At 45.6% G+C, this 23902-nt stretch overlaps 1 protein-coding gene across 1 annotated transcript in view; it reads right to left on the bottom strand.

The window, feature by feature from the left end:
* The window catches only part of LOC147115184 (fer-1-like protein 6), a 233904-nt gene that overhangs the window by 183949 nt on the left and 26053 nt on the right, over nucleotides 1-23902 (bottom strand). The window contains exons 10-16 of the mRNA XM_085993989.1: nucleotides 22577-22769; nucleotides 18979-19319; nucleotides 15727-15835; nucleotides 9193-9370; nucleotides 6835-6955; nucleotides 5571-5671; nucleotides 1997-2087 (exon numbers count right to left, since the gene is read on the bottom strand). Of these exons, the coding sequence (XP_085850115.1) occupies nucleotides 1997-2087; nucleotides 5571-5671; nucleotides 6835-6955; nucleotides 9193-9370; nucleotides 15727-15835; nucleotides 18979-19319; nucleotides 22577-22769 (1134 nt within the window). The remainder of the gene's footprint in view (nucleotides 1-1996; nucleotides 2088-5570; nucleotides 5672-6834; nucleotides 6956-9192; nucleotides 9371-15726; nucleotides 15836-18978; nucleotides 19320-22576; nucleotides 22770-23902) is intronic.

Here is a 23902-nt window from a genome sequence, read left to right as displayed (position 1 = left end):
ATGTGGCTCGGTATCAAATGTTGTTTTATGACACTCCTGTGAAGCGCCTTGGGATGTTTTACGACATTAAAAGTGCTGTATAAATACAAGTTGTTGTTGTTGTTGTTGTTGTTGAATATGGGGGAAAAATGCTGTTGGACTGACGGTCAAGGTTCATCCAATTGGGTAATGACGAGTCTGTTTACTTTCCAATTGGTTCAGGAAGGTGGCGCGCCACGAGGATGGACATGTAAGGGGACCAATAGCGGCAGTGTGAAGGCGGGATAGTTGGAGGTGGAAGGTCATGTGATGATCCCTCCAGGAATACGTTGAACCAGAGTTGGCAACTGCACATACAAAGGAGCCCGATTGCCATTTTAGGACAGAACTGAGTGGCGCCTGAGCTGTGCACCCTCCGACCAGTGATACAGGCCCCAAAAAGGTCCGTTTTAAATTATTTGTGTGGGGCCAGAGGGAGCAGGAGTGTTCCTACATTGTTTATATTATTAGTCCTGTATATCGTTGGTCTTTGGGTAACTCTGAATTTAAACAGCGATACTAATTTAAGTTAGAATGTCCAACTTGGAAAATGCACTCACATTATTTGAACAGTCTCCACCGCCCCCCCCCACCGCCCCCAACGACCTTCAAATCATAAAAACAGGTCCCATTGTGCGGTATTAACAAAGGCAGTAATGTACAAATTGCTTCTAAATTCTTAGGCCTAGAAATTCAGTAAGGCGCTGCCAGCTTTGCGGCCAGTTACCGCCCAAAGAGGGCTTCTGCGCCAATAGAGGAGTTTGCGCTGATATTCAGCGCAGCGGTAATGGCGGCGGTAGCCGTTAGCGCTGCGCCGGCACCGATGATGTCATCGGTGTGCGCAGTGCCCCGCTACCGCCCCGCTACCGGCCCAACCCCCATATTGAGTTGCGGCCGCCCCTACCGCAGCGGCCGCAAACAGCGATCAGAAAACGGGGCCGTACTGTAGCCTTAGTGGGGCGCTTTAAGGTGGAGGTGCGGCCGGCCGCTTTTTCGGCGGCCGCCTGCCCGCACCTCCTTCCCCGGCCTCCTCCACCCCCCCCCCCCCCGCGGCATTGCCAGCTGCCTTCCGCGAACCCGGCACTTCTCCGTGGTGCCGGGCTCATTTGCTGGCACTATCCAGCAGCGATCTCCCCGTTGCAGGCACCTCCCCCTTAAGAGAAGGAGGAGGCCTGCAGTACCGCAGCCTTCTGCTCCGCAGCGGGTGGCGCAGCGGCGCCTAGAGCGCTGAAATTCAGTTTCAGCGCCCCAAGCGGGGGCGGGCACACCCTGGAATAGCGCCCGGTTCCAACTTGGGGCGCAAAAACTGAATATCTGACGGTCGCAACTGGCTCCGCGCTCAGCGCTAACTTTTGGGCGCACGCCAGCTGGCGGGCCCAAAGTGAATTTCTAGGCCTTAGACCCAGAATTGAAGAAGAAAATTAAGTTACTGATCTGGAGAATTTGAGTTTCTGCTTTGGGCCCTACAAAAATAATCTGGTTACTGCCACCCTGGGCTGTCCACACTCACCTCCCCACCCCCCACTCCCCCCGCCCCCATGATCTCAAACCTCCTCCCCCAGGACTTACCTTGCTGCCGTCCAGGCAGCCTCAGGGTCGCCTGATATTGCACTGGCCCGCTGGTTCTATTTATATGAGGCCCAGGCCTTGAAATGGTTCGGGCCTCTGCACTCCTTATTTATACAATAAGTTACTTTAGAAATAATTGAGGGGAGCAGACTAGAACAATGAGATAGGAACTCATTGTATGTAATTGTCTTTTAGCAGTTGTCCTTTGATAATAATGATTATAAAGAGCTTCATGTCATGATGGCCAAGCACACTGAAAAATTGGCCGGGGTTTTCCTCAGAGCTGCTCCCGCTGTAACTTCGTCGGAAGTGACTAAACGGGTCTCTGCCTGGCTTGCGTTGGCGGAGCGGGAGCAGTTTTGAGGAAATTCCCAGCCTTTACGTCCACTTCATTCTGCCAATATCCTACCAGTTCCAGCCTGCATGTGATGAGGCGTTTCTTATCAAGCGCGGTTTGATCAACTCCTTCCATTTTCTTTTCGGTAAAGGTGGAAAAATGTCTAAGAAACAAATAAACGGTTTGATTATTAATTAGAGGAGTGGGTGGATATTTCACCTCTGTTGGTGTAAGCTCAGAGTTAGGAGTTACAAGGCAGCAATTCCATCAAGTGGTTCTGATTAACAAACCTGCAATCAAGCAACTATCAAAATCCTTGAATAAATTCTTTTCAATAAATCATTTGTTATTTATTATCCTTTGTTTGCATGCAAATACTTTCAAATGTGAGATCACTACAATTGGCCTCAGCACCCCCAAGCAAGTCAAAAATCAGCCAAGATTCTTGCTCCTGATCACTATCCAGTGACCCTGCTGGAAGGTCCCTGTGCGGTCATGTTGAGTGAAGACATGATAGGACTTGGCTACGATGCCAGCTGCAGTTGCACAGCCCACCAACACACACTGTCTGTGCTTACAGATAACGAATGGACACTTGGGTGAGATAGCAGGATGCTATTGGAGCTCGTGGAATAATATCCCAACAAGCACCGGCAGGGTGGGAGGGAGAAAAGGGAAGAAAGTACAGGAGAAACTCAGGAGTTAACTCTTGGAGTTAAAACCAAGGCCGCTCGTTTCCCAACTCGTGGATATTTTAATGCTGCTGTTTCATGGGCAGGTGTGGCAACCACCTGATTCGAGCGGAAGCCTCTTAAATATATGCAAATCAGAGTCCTGTCACTTCGGTCGGACCCAGATGCTATTTTAACTGTCTATTGTACCCAGATGCCCTGCTTAGTAAAGCCTGGTGAACACCCAGCAGTGACCCTGCCAGGTAAGTGTAAAACTTATCTTCGTGCGGCCCCAAGAACATTTGGTCTGCTGCCGGCCCATGCTCCCGCTCCACCCCCACCCCCAACCCCAACCCCCCACTCCCCCCGTCCACGAAACCCTTCCGAACTCGCTGCCCACGCCTGATCTTTGTAGGCCAAAAGCCGGCGAGCTGCATCTGGATGCCTGTTTCGGGCAGGTAGCTGGCCGGCAGGATGTTAATGAGGCCCAGCCATTAAAGGGGACCAGGCCTCTCGCTGCTATTCCTGGGCGGGCAGCCTGTAGTTCCAGTCATGTGATTTGATCGCAGAAATCTCCCTTGTTCTTGTTTGAAAAATATTACTAAAAACAGAATAAACCTGTTCCTATGAACATCACCTATATCCAATATACAGATTAGCGTATGCTGTCTGCATAACAACATTGACTACATTTCAAAAGTCACTTATCGACTGTGAAGCACTCTGGGTTGTCCTGAGGAAGTGGAAACAGGCTATGTTAGTGGTTTACTATGTCATCTGACTTGTTACTGCCTAGTAACACATTCCAACCTATGCATTCTGAGAATGGGACAATCCAGCTCACCAGTGCCACAACGGAGCAGTATTTCCACACCAGTGATATTTGCATTTGCATTGCACTCGCATAACCTCCCCACATATTCAAATTGAAGTACTGTATTTGATAAAGTTATTACCTACAGCCGCTAATCTTTCCTTACCTGGAATAACTTTACATTCAAGTCAAAGTCCACGATAAAGTAATGTGACATCCTGCATAGAGAGTTAAACAATGCAATCCTTTCATTGCCCAATTAACTCTCTGTTTACATTTCCTGATTCATTTATGGTCTTTGTACTTATATTTTAAATAAAATACAGTCAAATCAATTTATATTCAAATCCAATGCACTTAAATTCTAGATAAAAGTAACTCATTACCTAGTCCCAATTTGTTCCTCAGTAAAGGCTGTCATAGCCATTCCTAATGGAGTTGAGGTTGTTAACATGAACTTCATTTGTCCACTATTTTGGTGAAGACATTAACCAGTTTATTGGAAATGAGTTAACGCCTACATTATTGCAGTGGATTCAGGTACACGAATAGACATGATCTCACCTCTAATCTTTGCAAATAGTTTTTTTTAGTTTATCCCGATGCAATGCACAATACAACCAATTCTTAGAGTGTTTTATATCCCAGAAGGAGGCCATTTGGCCCTTTACACATATACTGAAATTGCTACAGACTTAATTCCATTACTCTGTCCTTTTTCCATACTCTAAGTTTTTACTTTTCAAATAGTTATCCACTACCTTTTAAAAGCTATTATAGCTTCTGTTTTCAGCACTGTTTCTGTTAGGGAAAGCCATGCCCTAACCCTCAACGTTAAAAAAATACTCCTAACCTCTTCCTTCATTCTTTCGGTGATTATCTTAAATTTATAACCTCAAGTGGAAATAGTTCTCCCTATTTAGCGAACCAAAATCCCTTGTTATTTTGAACATCTCTATTAGATAGCCTCTTAACCTTTTCTGTTTGACTGAAAAGTGTCTCTAGCCTCTCCTCATAATTAAATCTCATCCATGTTATCGCCTTAGTAAGTCTGTGTTCTCATCATAACCTTGATCTCCTTCCTAAATTAGACTGCTTAAAACAGGACACATTGGCCTGGAAATTGCGGTCGGAGGCTTGCCGCCCACATATGTCTCCGAACCGCAAGAAAAGTTTGTACTTACCTGGTGTCTCCGGAGCTATGGCATCTTGCGGTCCTGGGCCTGTAGGCCTACGCCTGCGTAAAGGCCCATGCATCCCAGACACGCACATGGTTCACGAGCATCCCTGGGATCATGTGGGCCAGGCCAACCAATGGCGTAAGGGTTTGGTGGGTAGTTGCTGGACAGTAGTTGGGCAAATAGCCCAACCCTGCGCCAGCGAAAGTGAATTTGTAACGGATGGGTAGACCCATCAAGGAGAAACTTGACAGATCACAAGTTCCGGGATTTCGTGCATGCGCATCGCACGCGGAAACCCAGAACTTGTGGGACACTTACAACGGCATACACTATGCGTACGCAGTCATAGGCCCCGTAAAATACGGGCCAATATTCTGGCTGCTACCTGACCAATAATTTGTATACGATAGCAAAATACTGCGGATGCTGGAAATCCGAAATAACAACAGAAAACGCTGGAGAAACTCAGCAGGCCAGGCAACATCCGTGGAGAGAGAAATAGAGTCAACGTTTCAGGTCGAAACCCTTCATCAGAACTTGTATATGTTTGGCTTACCTCTTTGTTCCTATTTATAAAACCTTAGATTCCATACAGTTTTTTATAATATAGTTTTATTAACATGCTGTCTTCCGTTTAAAGATTTCTGCATCTCTACCTTGAAGTGTTTCTATTCTTCTGCTCCTTTTAGTCTTCTCCTTATTCTTCTTCCCAAAACATATTACCTCACATTCCTTCACATTAAATTTCAGCCAAAATCTATTTGCCCAAGTGGAGCATAAACTGGTTGGGCCGAATGGCCTGTTTCTGTGCCGTATATCCTATGTATGTAATCCTATGTATTCATAAAATGTTCTTAAGCAGCTAAACAGATTGCAATGCAAATCTGGAAGTCAAAAGGCGTTCAGGGTGTTTTATTAGTTTTATTGCTATATTCGCTTTGGGATGGTTAATATATCAGTCAGCCATTTCAGTATTTTACCTGCATCGGGTTGTAAATTCCTTCAGGACCTCGTGCATCTTCTTATCCATTCTCGAGTCAGAAATTTTCATGCATTCTTTGATTTCTTCCAACCCTTCTTCCTAAATGTGAAGTTGAGGCAATGAACAAAGCTGTCAAGGCTCCGACATCCTTTCTGTGCTGTTAGGCCCATTATGCTATGACCAGTTGGAATCCGAGTCACTCATTATCACCTATACTGAAACTTCAATAAATGGTACACATATTGCGTCCATTTTCACACTTCAGACCATTCTGCACAACGCACACAACGTTAAAAGTTATGATGGATACATGTGTCATGTGCATATCATATGGGATCTGTACAGAATAAAATGCACCATTTATTATGGCTGGCCTACCACCTGAAATGATCGGCAAATGAAATCCAGCTCCTCCAGCACCAACGCAGCTTTTCCTGATCTCAGATACCGGCTTCTGTTTTACAGTAGCTATACAACTTGTCCAAAAGTGGAAATGGTGGCAGCCTTAATGATGGAGGAACTGTGGGAGTTTCACTTGAGGTCAGCAAAAATAGAGCAACCAAGGCCCCGATATTTACGGGAAGGTGGGGAGGGAGTGGGAGGGCCGCAGTGGCCGCGAAACCCAGAAATGTGCGGAATGTGGCGGTCCTTTTCAATTTAACAGCAGGATCTCATTTGAATTTTTTTCTCCGTTTCCCAGCCAGCAGCCGGCCAGATTGAGAGGCTGTTGGGAGGGAAGGCCTGTGCTGAAAGGCCGCAGCTGGGAAGTGGAGAAGAGGGAGGAAGGGAGAGATCGCGGTGTGGGGGGGATGGGGTGGGGGGGGAGAGAGGGTGTTGCAGAGATCGCGGGTCAGGGGGAGATCGTGGATCGGGCACTCCTGCTCTTCCTGGCCCAGAAAATAGTGCTAGAAAGGCACTTACCTTATGGATACAGCCCATCTCACCTTTTACCAGCCCCCTTAAAAGCTGTTGCCAAGCGACCAGCCACCTGAGCGCGTATTAGTCGCCCGCACACCACCCCACCTCCTTTTAACCCAGAAGTGAGCGGGTTTGAGCCAGGTTTTAAATTTTTTAAATTTTAACTTCTCACCCGACCCAAATCCACCCGTTCTTGGAAGTTAAAATTACTCCGATGGGTGGAGGTGGTCACTGATATATAGAAGGGAGAGAGGACAGATCTTTCAGGGACCCTTGAACTAATGAGAGTGAGCCAACAACTCCAGCGCAGGTAGAGCAATTTAATTAAGTAATAAAAAACTAACAAGCCTGTCAGCAATTTTGTCCAGGAAGTTAGAACTGTGCAACCGAAAGATTTGGTCCTCCCAGTGACTCTTGACATAGACACATGGCTTCTTGTTATTAAATGGCAAATAGTAGTAACTTCTGCAAGCAAAAGAAAGGAACTCAATCACAATCAGTTGATACATTTGTTACTAATGTAATGATATCTGAGCCAAAAGTTTTGGGGAGAATTAGGGCCTGAAGGGTCAAAGGTAAGTTATATATGGTGTCTTTGTATAGATTAGAACAACTAGAACAACATGCATTTATATACTGTAACGCCTTTAATTGGAGATCTCTGTGCTCCTCCAATTCTGGCTCCTTGTGCATCCCCGATTTCCTTTGCTTCACCATTGGTGGCCGTGCCTTCAGCTGCCTAGGCCCGAAGCTCTGGAATTCCCTCCTTAAACCTCTCCGCCTCTCTCTCCTCCTTTAAGACACTCCTCAAAACCCACCTCTTTGACCAAGCTTTTGGTCACCTGTCCTAATATCTCCTTATGTGGCTCGGGGTCAAATTTTGTTTGATAACGCTCCTGTGATGCGCCTTATATAAGTGTACTATATAAATGCAAGTTGTTGTTGTTACTGTACAAAAATGTCTGAATGCACAACACAGTGGTAGAATCAGACAACATAGACGCGTGTCAAGGAAGGAGATATTAGGAGGTCCAAAAGGTGGGTTTTAAGAAAGATCTTAAAGGAAAAGAGGGAGGTGTAAGAAGGGAATTCCAGGACATGGTGGTTAAATGAGTGAAGGCACGGTTACCAATGGTGGGGTAAAAGGAGGGATGCACGAGAGGCCAGCAGCTGAGGAATGGAGTGTTCATGGAGTGGGGTTCATAGGGCTGGAGTCGGTAAGAGAGACAGGGAGGGGCAACCGCATGAAAGGATTTAAACACAGGAATGAGAATATTTAATTGTAGGCGCTGGGTGACCAGGAGCCAATGTAGGTCAGCAAGGACAGGGGTGATGGGTGAGCAGGACTTGGTGTGGGATAGGATACAGGCAGCAGAGTTTTGGATCAGCTGAAGTTGGAGCGTGGAGGATGGGGTGTCGGCCAAGAGAGCCTTTGTACCTCCGGATCTATTGTGTAAAAGCGATGATACTAAGTAACTTGCGCCTGCCACAGTAAGGAAATATCGGTGACAAGATGTTGGGTGATGTGCCTCATTGTCACTATGATCTCCTGAAATTGTTTTGATTGCTTTTGGAGGTCGGAGAAGAGTGTCCCAGAATTATTTTTCCCTGAATTGGCCTAGGGTTTATCTCTGTGGTTTTTTGCCTCTCCCAGGAACTTACGAGGCTTGTGATGGGTGGGGTCGTTGGGGTTTGTGATACTTAGTTACAACATGACTGTATGGGACAGGTTCAACAGACCAGCTGGTCTTTCCCTGTCCATCATTTTCATATGTCCGTATGAAAGATATAGGTGGGTTAATGTTGGAACTCTGGAACACACTCCACCAACTTCAGATACAGTAGAAATAGTGAAACCCATCTTCACCCTTGGATAAGGTCGGGTGGCGCCTGTGCACTCCCACTCAGTCTCTTATGGCTACTGCCAATAAAACACAATCACCCTGAAGCAGGTAATGCTACCACACTTGTACATTCAATGCCAACATTGACCGGCATCTTCCACTTCTGCATTCCCATGCCTATGATTTTCCATTTATTAATTTTAATGGGTGCAAAATTGTGGTCTGGGTGGGGGGTGTGGGGGCAGTTGCAGCAGCTCAGACCATTGGCCACTGGTGCCTTTAGGGCTCCCGTTGTAACCAGCACAACATTATGGTATGTGCTGATCACAGATATTTGCATAGGTGTTGCAGTAAAGACAGACTCGGGAAGGAATTTCCTGTCCCAGGCCATTAACATGGCCCAGGAACACCATTGGGGCAAGCCTGCCCACTGGCAATGCCTAGTGCTGGCAAAAGAAATTTGAGTACAATGCCAGCATAATGGGAGTGTGCATGTGCGGAACTAAGCTTTCAGTTTTGAAGCCAGTCTACACGGAGACTAGTTTGGCATTGCTCTACCAAGACTTTGGTTTAATTGGTTAGTCCTTTCAGCTTAGTGGAACCAGTTTCACGTAGTATTTACCACATGGATTTAGTTATGTATGGAAGTGCCAAGTGCTAAAGTTACATCTTCAGGCAGCTGCTTCTGACTTGCAAACCTGAGGGTGCAGCTTACACAGTGGTGCAATCAATGCTTTGCCAACCGGCCATTCACCACAAAAATCAGCAGCTGCAACCTTTGCATCAGAGTGAACAATATCCCAGATTTTACAGGATTCTTTTTACTTTGTTGAAATAGAATAGAATATTTTTCTCTACCTATTGCCTTCAGTTAGCAGTGGCTTCTCAGGTGTGGTAGTCGGCTTGTCAGACTCGGGTGTTTGATCTAATCCACTGCCACGCAACAGAGACGCAGTTTCTCCCTCATTCATTTCTGGTGGCCGCCATTTGATTGGAGTAGGTGGAGCAACTTCATCTATAACATTTCCATAATTCCCTATGAAAATGAAATGCAACACATAACTTCCCCTTCTCATTCTGACCTTTTGGTCCAATAATTGCTCAGTTATTTATTATGCGACCTAAATTTATCTCTGCTTGTTTCCTGTGTTTGACCCTGCAAAGTTCATTCTTAAATGTCCTTGCTCCTGATGCATACACACACTTCCTCACAGCACCTCATTCTACTAGTAAGAAGTAAGACGATTAAAGGAGCCTTTACACTTCAAGTTTGTAAATTTATTAATGGCCCGGATTTTGCGGTCAGCGGTGAACGAACGCTGCTCGCCCTTCATTACACTTACACTTGCCCATAGACTTTCTGTGGGCTTTTGCACTGGAACTTACGGTTCTTAAAAATCCCTAACAGGGGACGTGGGACCTGCGTGAACATAAGTACAGCAACTTCACGTCGTTGCATTTGTTTCAATGCCGCGTCTCTCAGCGAGATACTGTTCCAGGGAAGCCTCTGGAAGAGCAGGGTGTTGCGTCCGTGTTTAATAAGACACAGACTGCGGAGAAGGGTACAACAGGTGTTTACTCAACGTGGCTCACACTGCAACTGATCTGTACAGATTACTACTCAGTGCTAATACAGGTGTGGTCACTGCCGGTACTGCAGTATACATGAGCTGTAAAACATAGTTCCCCCCTTAAAAAGGTATATACATTACAATTCCTCCCCTTTTAGATTAACAGTACCATAACACTCATTTAACAATTAAATATCAAACTAATTACAATTAACACTTTTAACATGCAACATTAGCTGAAAATAGTCTATTTATATATTCAGTCTTTGGGGAGGCTTCCTGATCCTTTCTGGATAGCGCCTTTCCCGAGTGTCTTGCTCTTGGTGCGGAGGCGATTCTGGCCCCCTGTCGTCGGTTGGTTCATCAGCTTCCGATGCTACTGTTTCTGGGGTAGATGCGACCTGTACGTCGGGTTCATCACCAGGTACGTATGGGCGAGGCATGGGGTTGACTTGTTCCTGTGACTCTAGGATCTGGTCAGCATGGCGTCTCACGATGCTCTCCCCAACGTCCACTGTGTACATTAGTGGGCCCTGCTGTGTGCATATCGTTCCTGGCTGCCGTTTTTCTGTTCGGTAGTCGCGGGCCAAGACTGGCTGCCCTACATTGAAGCTCCTTGTTGGCTTCTCATGGATGTGCTGGAATTGCTTACTCTCAACATCTCTTCGTACGTTAGGTCTGAGCAAATCCAGGCGAGATCTTAACCTTCGGTTAAAGAACATCATGGCTGGGGCCTGGTTGGTGACTGCATGTGTCGCATTCCGGTACGAGAACAGGAAATTGTCCACCTTGTGCTGCAGCGGAATGTTGTCATTGTACATAGCCTTTATTGCCTTCTTAAAGGTTTGTTCGAATCTCTCAGCCAATCCATTTGTGGCTGGATGATACGGGGCGGATGTGTAATGCCTTACCCCATTCTTTTTCACGAACCTCCGGAACTCTTCGGACACAAACTGTGGTCCGTTGTCGGAGCAAATCTGTTCTGGCAAGCCATTCCTGGCAAAAGTGGTCCGTAGGACTGCAATAGTTTTCTCCGTGGTGGTGGAGGACATTTTGATGACCTCAGGCCATTTCGAGTGCGCATCCACGGCTATTAAAAACATTGAGTCCATCAATGGACCAGCAAAATCAATATGCACCCGTTGCCATGGAGATGAGGGCCACTCCCATGAGTGTAGAGGGGCCTGTGGTGGTGCATTTTGGACTTTCTGGCATCCTGAGCAGCTCTTGGTCAGGTCCTCGATTTGTTTATCGATTCCCGGCCACCACACATAAGCCCTGGCTAGGCTTTTCATTTTTACCCCTCCCAGATGACCCTCATGAAGCTCATTGAGCACTCTATCCCTTAACTTGGGTGGAATTACCACTCGGGATCCACACATCAAGGTCCCCCGGCACACTGACAGCTGTTCTCTTCTTGTCGAGAATGCTGGCAACAGTGAGTCGCCATGTGCTGGCCATCCCTTCACCGTCAAATCATATACCCGAGACAGTGTCGGGTCATTTCGGGTTTCCTTTTCGATACAAGCGTTAGTTACCGGTAGGTATTCAACTATAGTCGAATGGAATATTTTGACAGGATCCACTGCTGGTGCTTCCTCCGCAGTAGGCAGTGGCAGGCATGATAGCCCATCAGCATTTCCATGCTGTTTCGTGCCCTTATATTCAATCTCATAGTGGTGCACCCCTAGAAAAAGTGACCATCTTTGTAGTCGTTGCGCAGTCATCACCGGAACGCCCTTCTTCGGATTAAAAATGGAGACAAGAGGCTGGTGATCAGTCAGCAAGGTGAATTTCTGCCCGTGCAGATAGTGATTGAACTTTTTCACTCCCCACACTAGGCTGAGGGCCTCCCTGTCAATCTGGGCGTAGTTACGCTCGGCTGAGGTTAGTGATCGTGACGCAAAGGCTATTGGCCTCTCTGAGCCGTCCGAGAATTTGTGCGACAGCGCCGCTCCAATGCCGTCGGGTGACGCATCACATGCCAACTGAATTGGTAATGCCGGGTTGTAATGGGCCAATACCTCTTTCGATGTGATTAGTGTTTTGCTCTTCTGGAAAGCTCGTCTACATTCGTCACTCCACTTCCATGGCACCCGTTTGCAGTAGGGTGTTCAGTGGGTGTAGTATTGTAGACAAATTTGGCAAGAACTTATGGTAGTAGTTTACCAGCCCGAGGAACGACCTCAGTTGTGACACATTTTCCGGTGCTGGAGCCTTGACTACTGCCTCAATCTTCTCTGGGGACTTATGTAACCCCTCTTTATCGATAGCGTGGCCACAATACGAGATCTGTTTTCTAAAAAACTCGCATTTGGGGCGGTTAGCTCGGAGCCCATATTCCTGCAAGCTAGTGAGCACCTGCTCCAGGTTGGCAAGGTGATCACTGTCATTTTCGCCCGTGACCAGGATGTCGTCCAAATAACACTGGGTCCCTGGGATCCCTTGCAGGACTTGTTCCATTGCCCTCTGCCAAATAGCCAGAGCTGATGCTACCCCGAATACCAGCCGGTTGTATTGGTAGAGACCTTTATGGGTGTTGATTGTGAGGTATTTTTTTGATGCTTCTTCTACCTCCATTTGCAGATACGCCTGGGCCAGATCAATCTTAGTGAAGCGTTTCCCTCCAGATAGCGAGGCGAAAATATCTTCAATCCGCGGAAGTGGATATTGTACGGTGTGAAGGACCGGGTTCACTGTTACCTTAAAGTCCCCACAGATGCGAACCTTCCTTGGTTCCCCAGGCGTGCTGCTCAATGACTTTTTCATCACAGGGACGATGGGTGTAGCCCACTCGCTCCAGTCTACCTTGGACAGTACACCTGAACGTTCCAGACTCTCCAGCTCTGCTTCGACGGCTGGGCGGATCTCATAAGGTACCGGTCTGGCCTTAAAAAATTTTGGACTTGCATTTTCTTCAATTTTAATTGTCGCCGTCATGCCTTTTAGTGTTCCGAGTCCTTGCTGGAACACTTCTTTCGCGTCAGTTAGGATCTTTGACAGTCGCCCAGGTGTGACGTCGTCATCCTTTTTGTCAGCCACAGTCAGTGCCTGTATGGAATGCCAATCCAGTTGTATTTTCTGGATCCATTCACGTCCCAGTAATGGTGGTCCTCCATCTTGCAATACATACAGGTCTAGTTTTGGTGTTTCCTTACCGTTATATATAACGGTCACCCTTATTTTTCCTTTGGGGTAGACTTTTTGCCCCGTGTACGTCTTCAAAATAATTTTTGTGTCTCTCAAGGGTATGTGTGAGAATAGCCGCTCGTAGTCCCATTGGTTTATGACTGTTAGGGCTGATCCTTTGTCCAATTCCGTCTTTACCTGGACTCCTGCTAACTTGAGAGTGACCCAAATGGTTCGGTGATCCTCCGTTGTGATCACATTATGTAGTTTCAGACAACTCAGTTCCCTGCTTTCGGAGTCGTTATCACTCTTTTGTTCGTCTGAACTATTCTCCGTCATCTTATGTACCTTCTTGTACTTTCCTTTGGTAGGTTTCTTATTGCTGGTTTTCTTTCCCGACCTGCAGACTCGTGCTATGTGTCCTACTTTTCCACACTGCCTGCACACTTTGTCTTTGAACCAGCAATCATCCTGGTCGTGTGTTGTTCTGCCGCAGCGATAGCACTTCTCTGTTCCATATGACATTTCGTTTGTGCCATATTCTTGCGGTCTCTGTTGTATCTCTGCAGCGCCCCGTGCTGCTGCTTCATATGATACCGCAATGCTGAAAGCCTTTTCCAGCGTAAGGTCCTTTTCAGATAAACGCCATTTCTGGGTTCCTTCACTTTGAAGCCCACACACAAACTTGTCCCTTAAGGTATCTGCCAGTCCCGCTCCAAACTGGCAGTGTTTCGATAGTTTGCGCAGTTCTGTTAAATAATCAGCATTGCTTTCATCCTTATGCTGGTTCCGTTTGTGAAACTTGAATCTTTCTGCTATCAGCAGCGGTGTGGGGTTTAAATGTTCCTTTAGTATCGTTACTATGTCTTCAAAACTCTTTTCCATTGGCTTCGTTGGGGTTACTAGATTTCGTAATAAACCATACGTCTTTGCACCCATTAAATTTAACAATACCGACGCTTTCTTGTCATCTGACACCTCATTTGCCTTGCAGTACACCTCTATTCGTTCGGCATATGTAGTCCAATCTTTGACTTCATTGTCAAATGCGGTGATACTGCCACTCTTCGGCATTTTGGGTGTGATTTAAAATGGTGTCTCCCAATGGCTTAAAATGGCGTCTCCCGCGCTTTCCTTCCTCCCCTGCTGCTGCCAACGCCGCTCCCAGCGGTTCTCGTGGCAATGGTGGCGCCCTGTAGGTTTCGCACGCTTCTCCTGCGCTGCTGCCAACGCCACTCTCGGTGGTCCTCGTGGCAATGGTGGCGCCTCGCTGGTTTCTGCGCGTCTCTCTCTCCCTCTCTCCGACGCTGCTCGGCCCCTGAACACCGGCTGTACCCTGTGCGCTCTGCCCTCTCTCTCTCTCCCCCGTCGACGCTGCTCGGCCCTTTGCTGTGCTGCTCGGTCGGGCTCTAGCCCGCCGCTGTCCGGGAAGGGCCTGCGCACTACCTGTTGCCAGCCCGTTTCGCTGGACCACCTCGACTGGAAAGCCAAGCCTGGCTCTCGACAGCCTCCCCCGCACTTCTCAAGTCTCTGCTGGATGACTGGGCGGTTGCCCGTGGTCGACGCCCGAGTCTCTGGCCTTGACCTCCAATCCACTGATCTCCAAGAACGAATCCCCGGGAGGTGATGCAGAGTTGCAGGTAGGTTCGAACCTGCCTCGTCGCCAATGTTGCATCCGTGTATAATAAGACACAGACTGCGGAGAACGGCACAACAGGTGTTTACTCAACGTAGCTCACACTGCAACTGATCTGTACAGATTACTACTCAGTGCTATATACAGGTGTGGTCACTGCCGGTACTGCAGTATACATGAGCTGTAAAACATAGTTCCCCCCTTAAAGGCATATACATTACACAGGGCAACTCGGACAGCAACTTCCTGATTGCCGCGTTTAACTGCACATGTGCAGTCGCCGGAAGTTGCCGTCTGATTTACTCCTTAATAGCGGTGAGTGCTACTAGCCTCACCGTTATTTTTAACCACAAAATCCTGGCCATTGTAGGAGTAATGAGGAAAGAATAGATTCCACCAAGTTCAGAGGGATGTAGGGAGGATAATTGTGTTTTTACTTTTTCACAATTTTACACCGGTTTATATACGGATGCTGTTGTACACTTCAATCACACAAACATTTGCTGCAACTGCCCCCACACCCCCAACCCAGACCACAATTTTGCACCCATTAAAATTAATAAATGGAAAATCATGGGCATGGGAATGCAGAAGTGGAAGATGCCGGTCAATGTTGGCACTGAATGTACAAGTGTGGTAGCATTACCTGCTTCAGGGTGATTGTGTTTTATTGGCAGTAGCCATAAGAGACTGAGTGGGAGTGCACAGGCGCCACCCGACCTTATCCAAGGGTGAAGATGGGTTTCACTATTTCTACTGTATCTGAAGTTGGTGGAGTGTGTGCATACTCCCAGCTTTCCTCTTATATCTTCCCTACCGTTCCCCTGGAGGGTATGTTGTTGTGAGGGAGGCATTGTTGAACAGCTGTTACTGTTCATTGGAATAAAATGTCATTGTGTCATTGTAGGGTGAAATGCTTTCTCACCCTGCACTCGGTGACTGCTCGGGATCATCACTGTGCTCACAATTCAGCATTTACTGATGCAGCAAAACACTGGTTTGAGTATCTTTCATGGTCAATCATGTAAGTAAAGAGTGCAAATTGTGTCTTCTTACCTAAAGATACCTCAAAGCTGATTGGCTTTTCACCAATTTTCCTGTCGATCATTGTTGCTTCAAAAATCGTACCAAACAGAAGAAAATCTTGTACAGTTTCCTCATCAATCTGAAAAAGGCATGTGTTAGTCATAGCAGGTAATACTGAGAAGATAAACAGTAAATACAGAATCATCATAAAATCTGTATTTCGTCCAGTTTTTCCAAATGACTGAAGTAGCGGAGATAAAATTGAACAGGATTTCTTTTAAAATGGGAATATTTATTGCCATTCTTCCTTTCCTAAACTTTGTTTTTCCCCAATGCCTTTTATTTGGATTGAAATCACACTTAATATATTATTGAACTTAATATCAGATATTAAGTGAAATATTAAGGGGTAGAAGTTGGTTTGTGTTGCACCTGTTTTTTGGGTGTAAAGCGACCACAAAGTATACTAATTTAGCAGTGGGACGGCTCAAGCCTGCGCAGCCATTGGTCCTGCTGCTAAATGCTTAGGACTCATTTTTTTAAACGTCCTGGCAGCCGCCTAATATATGTGTTGGGCTCCTTGAATTTGTTGATGCAGGGCCTGACACCTGTGGAAGGACCCCTCTACAAGATGAGTTACCAATGGCCAGAGCAGGCATTGGGCCGGCCACGTTCAGCATTCTTCAGCAGCCAGATAAAGGTAAGTTAGATTTCATTTTTAAAAACTCTCTGTGGAGCCAGGAGGACCTGGAGTGCGCCACCCAACTCCATTCATTCCTAACCCTGTGTAGTAAAACCTTCATTATAATAGTACAGAATTTCTTTATTCACTAACATTTTAATGTACTTATTACCAGCATGGCACCGAGCACTTTCAAACCTCCTTGGTTTGCACACAGCAGCTGCTCACTCCACACAGTACGTCAGCTGGAGCAATGTAGCTGTTCTGCACTGCGGACCTCTGAACTACTGGTAGATATATTACTGGTCAATACAAAATGTGCTTACAACTAGGACAACCGAGTATGTGGGGAAGGTTAGCTGTGCCTTCTGAGATGGAGTCTCCTACAGTGGTGAAGCTGGCAGCCTGATAGAGCTGAAGAGACTTCCTGCGACAGTGGCAGCATTCCTGAGCAGAACGATATGGAAGGTTAAACATATTGAACTGACGGAATAGCCCATTTTAACCTAGATGCCTAGGTCTGGACTTGGTTTTTTAAGAGCATTCCATATCCTGACAAAACTAAACAACAGCGGCCTTGACATCCTTCCTAAAGTGCGGTGCCCAGAGTTGGACACAATATTCCAGCTGAGGCCTAACCAGTGATTTATAAAAGTTCAGCAAAACTTCCTTGCTTTTGTATTCTATGGGCTCAATTTTGTCAATGGGGAGCTTTTGGAGGCGGGACTCCCACTTTTTGGGTTGTAGTCCCACCTCCATCAACTTGTGGCCAACCCAGCGGGCTCAACAGGCCAATTAAGGGACACCTGGTTACTGGTGACATCAGCGATTGACATTTCATCTGTCAAGAGCTATTGACAGATGAAAAATCAGCGTTTGACAGCTCTGTGAAGCTGCCAAACACTGACAATCTGTCTTCTAACTTGAGTCCTTCTACTCAGACTCAGTTAGAGATCTCTCCAGACCAGAAAGCAGAGGCTGCAGCTTTTGACAGTTCAGCGGCCATTCTGCTTTCTGTGCCGGTGAGCTGAGGGACTCCCAAGAACTGAAGGAAGGAAGCCTGCAGGAGAAAGTAAAGATAAGTAAAACTTATTAAAACACTTTACACTCACCTCACACACTTACCCCTTGCACACATGCACCCATCACTCACCTGCACAATGGACATCTCGACCCCTCCAACCCCTGCAGACCAACGGTCCGCCTCGCTAACTTGGTGTGGTTCGGAGCTGTCGGACAGCCCACACTTCAGGGCTAAAAATAGGGATTAGGCAAAAAACTGCCTGTTAACTACCTGTTAACAGGCAGTTAATTGGCACTAATCCCCTTCCCGCCTCAGGGAGGCGGCTCCCAGCACAGGTCGGATACCCGCTTCCTGGGACATTGGCACGGAGGCGGGTTGGGGGCGGGATGGGTTCCTGCCCCCCGATTCTGCAATTTTCCCACCTCTCCCGCCTCCAAACCCGCCTCCTCGGGGCTTGGAAAATCGAGCCCTATGGCTCTATTTATAAAGCCATGGATTCCATTTGCTATTTTTTTTAAAAACAGCCTTATCAACTTGTCCTGCCACCTTCCTTGTTAAGCATCTAATTGTATCATTCATTTCTAATTTCCTGGAAATGAATAACTATTGGAGAAAGCTAAGGGGGAACAAATTGGATTAAGTTAGTGAAAATTAACATTCATTATTGACACTGTACCTGCGCTGCATACAGATTCAAATCCATGTATTCTTGTAAAAAGAAACATTTAAAATCTCAATGATAAGGTTGACAATGTGTAATATATATTTTAAATTTTCAAAAGCTCAATAGACCTTTGTTACCATTAAAAGTATGTGAGCTGCACAAAATGTTTAAACAATTTTGCTTTACTATGAAACTAAGTAAGAGATTAATGTGTGTCTGTAATTCTCATAAGTAAAACCCTAACCCGTGAAGTAATTAAATTAAAGGGAACTAGCATGAAACTATCTGAAATTAACCTTTCTGCTTCTTCTGATTCCAACAAAAGTCTTGGAGGTTGCAATCAAACTTGAAATTAATGTATCAGTAATAAACTTTAAGGAAAAAAAGTAACAGAGACAACAACTTCATTCCTTCTCCACTTATCCCCAGATTAACATGAAAGAACTGGTGAGGAGAGATTGGGTCGACTCGGCCTGTATTCACTAGAGTTTAGAAGAATGAGAGGGGATCTCATTGAAACGTATAAAATTCTGACAGGGTTAGACAGACTGGATGCAGGGAGGATGTTTCCCCTGGCTGGGGGGTCTAGAATGAGGGGTCACAGTCTGAGGATACGGGGTAGGACATTTAGGACTGAGATGAGGAGAAATTTCTTCACTCAGAGGGTGGTGAACCTGTGGAATTCTCTACCACAGAAGGCTGTGGAGGCCAATTCACTGAATAAATTTAAGAAGGAGATAGATAGATTTCTAGACACAAAAGGCATCAAGGGGTATGGGGAGAGAGCGAGAATATGGTATTGAGATAGAGGATCAGCCATGATCGTGTTGAATGGCGGAGCAGGCTCGAAGGGCCGAATGGCCTACTCCTGCTCCTATTTTTCTATGTTTCTATGGTGATTGTAAAACAAACCCAAGAAGAAGACTCTATTGGTTCCACTTCAACTTCAGTAGAGTTTGTCTTATCAGAAGAGCTCGAGGTTTTGGATTCTTCAGCTGTGGGCGACGTCTTTTGGTCTTTCCCAGATTTGGGCTCTTTAGGCACAATCTTCAATTCCTTTGCAACCTTAGAGAATCTTGACTCAGCTGCCCCGGCTGCCAGAATCTCCACTGTAATTTCAATCAGGAGACGGCCCCTGAATGATACTCCTTCTCCAATACCCATATTGAGCTCCTGATTATCATCCATTAGGGTATAATTGCGGGTTGAGCCGTACAAATTGATCCACGCTGGTCCAAAAGTTGGCAAAAATCCTTAAAGGAGCACACAATGAAGTTTTTCTGGATATCAATTTTCATTTTATATCATTTTTTGATTTTGTAATATTAACATTTTATTTAATGTTTTTGTTCATTTGTTTTTGTCTTTATTATTTGTATTCCACCACCGCACACACCCACACTCTCATTCCCCCGGTAGCCTCACTGTCCAAACTATGCTCCTCCTCAGTGTGGAGGGGAGGTGGGAAGGTCCAACATTTGATATCTGCATGCATATCATTTTAACAATGTTCCTCGATTAACCACCAGGAGTCACACTTAAATGGTGAAGGAAGGGACCGAGCCCCACCTCACAGACCAGATTATCTTGCTTCTGCTAGAAAACTCAGCAAAACTATCCCTCTGGAAATATCCCAAATCTCATAGTCATTCGAGGCTACAATTGTAACTTGGGTCTCTTGGTAGGTACTCCCAAGACTAGTGTTGTAACTATCAAGCCATCCTTTTTTCTTGAATTAATGATAAGAATACAAAGAATTTTTAGGCAAAGGCCATTAGGCACAAGCCCATTCCATTTTCAGAACTCAACCCCACCCACCTGTCTCCTAATTATATTCTTCAGTCCCTTCTCCCTCCAAAATGCATTTAATCATCTCTTGGACTCATTTAAACAGTCTGCTTTAATGTTCTGCCCTAAATACTCATTCCACAACTATATTATCCTTTGGGGAAAGTGTTCCATCTGACTTTTCTTAATTCCTAATTGCTTAATTTTAACTTCAATCCCCTGGAATTTTAATCCTTCATCATAATGAACAATTTGCTTAAATCGATTTTATCAATTCTGCATAATCCTGAAAATTTCAATGTCATCATCTCAAAATCTCTCTTCCAAAGAAACAAGCCTATTTTCTAAACCATACCTTACTTAAAGATTCCACACCAAGAATAGTCTTTGTTTTTCATCTGCGTGCCCTCTCAAGGGAAATAAAATCATTCCTCTGATTTAGTGCCCTGAAATTGCACACAGTATTCCCAGCGGGGTCGAACCACTATAATATAGTGGTCATTTTCTCAAATTGTGCACCAGGCATGGAGCCTCACCCACCACAAGCACAGATCAGAAATTTTGCCATACTTTCCACAATGTTCCATCTATTAAAATTAATGATTGGAAAATTGTTGGGGGTGCCCCCAAATTCCTGGCTGCCAATGCCAGCAGGCGCGATTCTGAGCCAGGAGTGCAATTTAAGAAAATTGCCCCTTGTAACTCTTACGGTTTGTATTTTGTCACCCTCCTGATGAGAGCCAATACCTTATTTATATTTTTTGCCACAACTATAACTCGCAGATCTTCTGAAATCTGAAGAATTCATTTGAAAGTCTTAAATATACAAATCGAGAATAGCAATATTATCAACAAAAACACCATCTTGCTGCTGCCGATATATGTAATGGCTTTAACTATCAAGCATTCAATAGTTTTTATTTTGAACTCCAGTGAGCCTAGTCAATCATTAAATGCTTACATAACATTTATTTTATAATGAAAATTTAAAGGAACATTTTCTTTGACAGGAAATTGATTTTTTGCTGAGAAATTTCACAAGTTTTCCTGACAAAGTTGACAGAAGTGGAAAAGGTAGAAGCAATGGAAGGGGTGAAAATGATAGACAGGATGTACGAGAAAGGCTGGGAATGCTTAGAGTGGATAAGTCACCTGGTCCAGATGGCTTGCATCCCAGGTTGCTAAGGGAATTGGGGGAGGAGATAGTGGAAGGGCTTGCCATAATTTTCCAATCTTCCCTAGATGTGGGGGAGGTGCCTGAGGATTGGAAAGTGGCAAATGTGACACCATTGTTCAAGAAAGGGTGGAAGGACAATCCTGGTAACTACAGGCCGGTCAGTTTAACATCAGTGGTGGGTAAAGTTTTAGAAACAATAATCAAGGAAAAAATTAACGGGCACTTGGAGAGGTTTAAGCTAATTAAGGAGAGCCAACATGGATTTGTAAAAGGCAGATCGTGTTTGACCAATCTAATTGAATTTTTTGATGAAGTAACAGAGAGGATTGATGAAGGGAATGCAACGGATGTTGTCTACATGGATTTTCAGAAGGCGTTTGACAAAGTACCACTTATAAGGCTGGTTAACAAAATTGAGGCTCATGGAATAGGTGGGTCAGTGGCAGCTTGGATAATGAATTGGCTTAAGGACAGAAAACAGCAAGTTGTGGTAAATGGCTGTTTTTCAGACTGGAGGATGGTAGACTGTGGTGTTCCCCAAGGGTCAGTGCTGGGGCCACTGCTTTTTTTGATATATATAAATGACCTGGATATTGGAATACAGAGTAGAATTTCTAAATTTGCTGATGACACCAAACTTGGGGTGTGGCAACCAGTGATGATGATACCAATCGACTGCAACAGGACATAGAAAGGCTAGCAGAATGGGCAGACAAGTGGCTGATGGAATTTAATACAGAGAAGTGTGAGGTGATGCATTTTGGCAGAAGGAACAGGGAGAGGCAATATACACTTAATGGCACAGTTTTAAAGAGTGTGCAGGGACAGAGGGACCTGGGAGTTAATGTGCATAGGTTCCTGAAGGTGGCAGGACATATTGAGAGAGTGATTAACAAAGCATATGGGATGTTGGGCTTCATAAATAGAGGTATTGAGTACAAAAGTAGAGAAGTTATGCTGAACCTTTATAAAGCGCTGGTTAGGCCATAACTGGAGTATTGCATCCAGTTCTGGTCATCACACTTTAGAAAGGATGTGAAGGCCCTTGAGAGGGTGCAGAGTAGATTTACCAGACTGGTTCTGGAGATGGGGTATCTTAGCTACAAGGACAGGTTGGAGAAGCTGGATTTGTTTTCATTAGCGCAAAGGAGGTTGAGTGGTGATTTGATAGATGTGTACAAGATTATGACGGGTTTGGATAGGCTAGACGGGAAAAGGCTGTTCCCACTAGTTGATGGTACAAGGACTAGGGGACACAGATTTAAGGATTTGGGCAAGAGATACAGGGGGGACGTGAGGAAAAACTTTTTTACGCAGCGAGTGGTGATGACCTGGAATTTGCTGCCGACGGAAGTGGTGGAAGCGGAGCCACTCAATGTTTTCAAGGGGAGACTGGATAGGCACTTGAGGGAAATAAACTTGCAGGGCTACAGGGATAGAGCGGGGGAATGGGACTGGCTGGATTGCTCTACAGAGAGCTGGCGTGGACTTGATGGGCCAAGTGGCCTCCTTCTGTACCTCTATGACTCTATAAGTGGTTCTCACCATTATCTCCATCCTGTTCATTTGATATTTTCTTCAAGTCAATGTAATGAGTTCCTATGGCAACGTCATTAACATTCCCTTCGTCCCACACCTGAATTTTGACTCGACGGCAGAGTGGTGGAAACATTTCTTTGAAAATGATCTGTTCATTCCAGACAGGTTCAGCACAGTTTTTCTGCACAGACGTTCGGCCCTGATGACCAGAAGGAAATAGTAAGAATGAGAGTCTCTGTCACGAACAGAGTGGAGAGAGTAAACCATTCCAATCCGACAACTTTCCAACAACTTTCACATCATGGGCTCTCAAAAGGAATCTTAACCGGCCAAATTCAACATTTGGGGGGTGATTTTGCCAGCCCTGGGGAGGCAGGTATGGAGGCGGGACTGCCGGGAAAATGGCAGAATTTGAGGGTTTGAAAATAATTTGCCTTTCTAGGCATCTTCTGACCTGGTGAGGACGCTAACCAGATGGTTACCGGGGCTCCACGGGTTAAGTTATGAGGAGAGATTACATAAACACGGCTTGAATTCCCTGGAATATAGAAGGTTAAAGGGTGATTTGAATGAGATTTTAGGATTTTGAGTGGAATTGATAGGGTAGAGGGAGAGAAACATTTTCTGCTAGTGGGAGTGTCTAGGACAAGGGGACATAACCTTAAAATTAGAGCCAGGCCATTCAGGAGAGAAGTTAGGAAACACTTCTGCATACAAAGGGTAGAAGAAGTGTGGAACTCTCTCCCACAAAAAGCAGTGGATGCTAGCTCAATTAATCATTTTAAATCTGAGTTCAATAGATCTTTGCTAGCCAAGGGTATAAAAGGATATGGAGCCAAGGTGGGTGGATGGAGTCAAGATACAGATCAGCCACGATCGCAATGAATGATGGAACAAGCTCGAGGGGCTGAATGGCCTACTCCTGCTCCTACGTCCCGAAGCCATGATGGCTTCCCGTGCAGGCCTTGGATTAAAATTGCAGGTGATTTGCATATTTAAGGAAGGGCTCTACTGCCTTCCAGTGTGCGTTTCCAGCTCGCCTGCTCAAAAGAGCAGAATAAAATTGCAACCCGCGGAATCGGAGGGTGCAAGTCGCTGCGGCCCTTTTTTACTGCCCACCCACCCGGTTTCCGCCTGCCAGGCAGGGGTAAAATCAGCCCTCAAGTTTTGTAATAAGTAACATGTAGCATAATAAAAGGCAAGACCCCTAGTAGGCCAATCCGCAGGAATCCTATTCAGGACTAATTAATAAAGTTATTTAGCATCTGTCTCAAATAAACTGTTTCATGTCATAATCACTTTGGTGAAGTTGCAGACTGGTGCAATAAAAGT

Source organism: Somniosus microcephalus, chromosome 7, assembly GCF_052327205.1.
Source record: "Somniosus microcephalus isolate GS21.2 chromosome 7, FLI_Smic_1.0, whole genome shotgun sequence".
Taxonomy (NCBI): Eukaryota; Metazoa; Chordata; class Chondrichthyes; order Squaliformes; family Somniosidae; genus Somniosus; species Somniosus microcephalus.
This window is presented reverse-complemented; position numbering and strand designations above follow the sequence as displayed.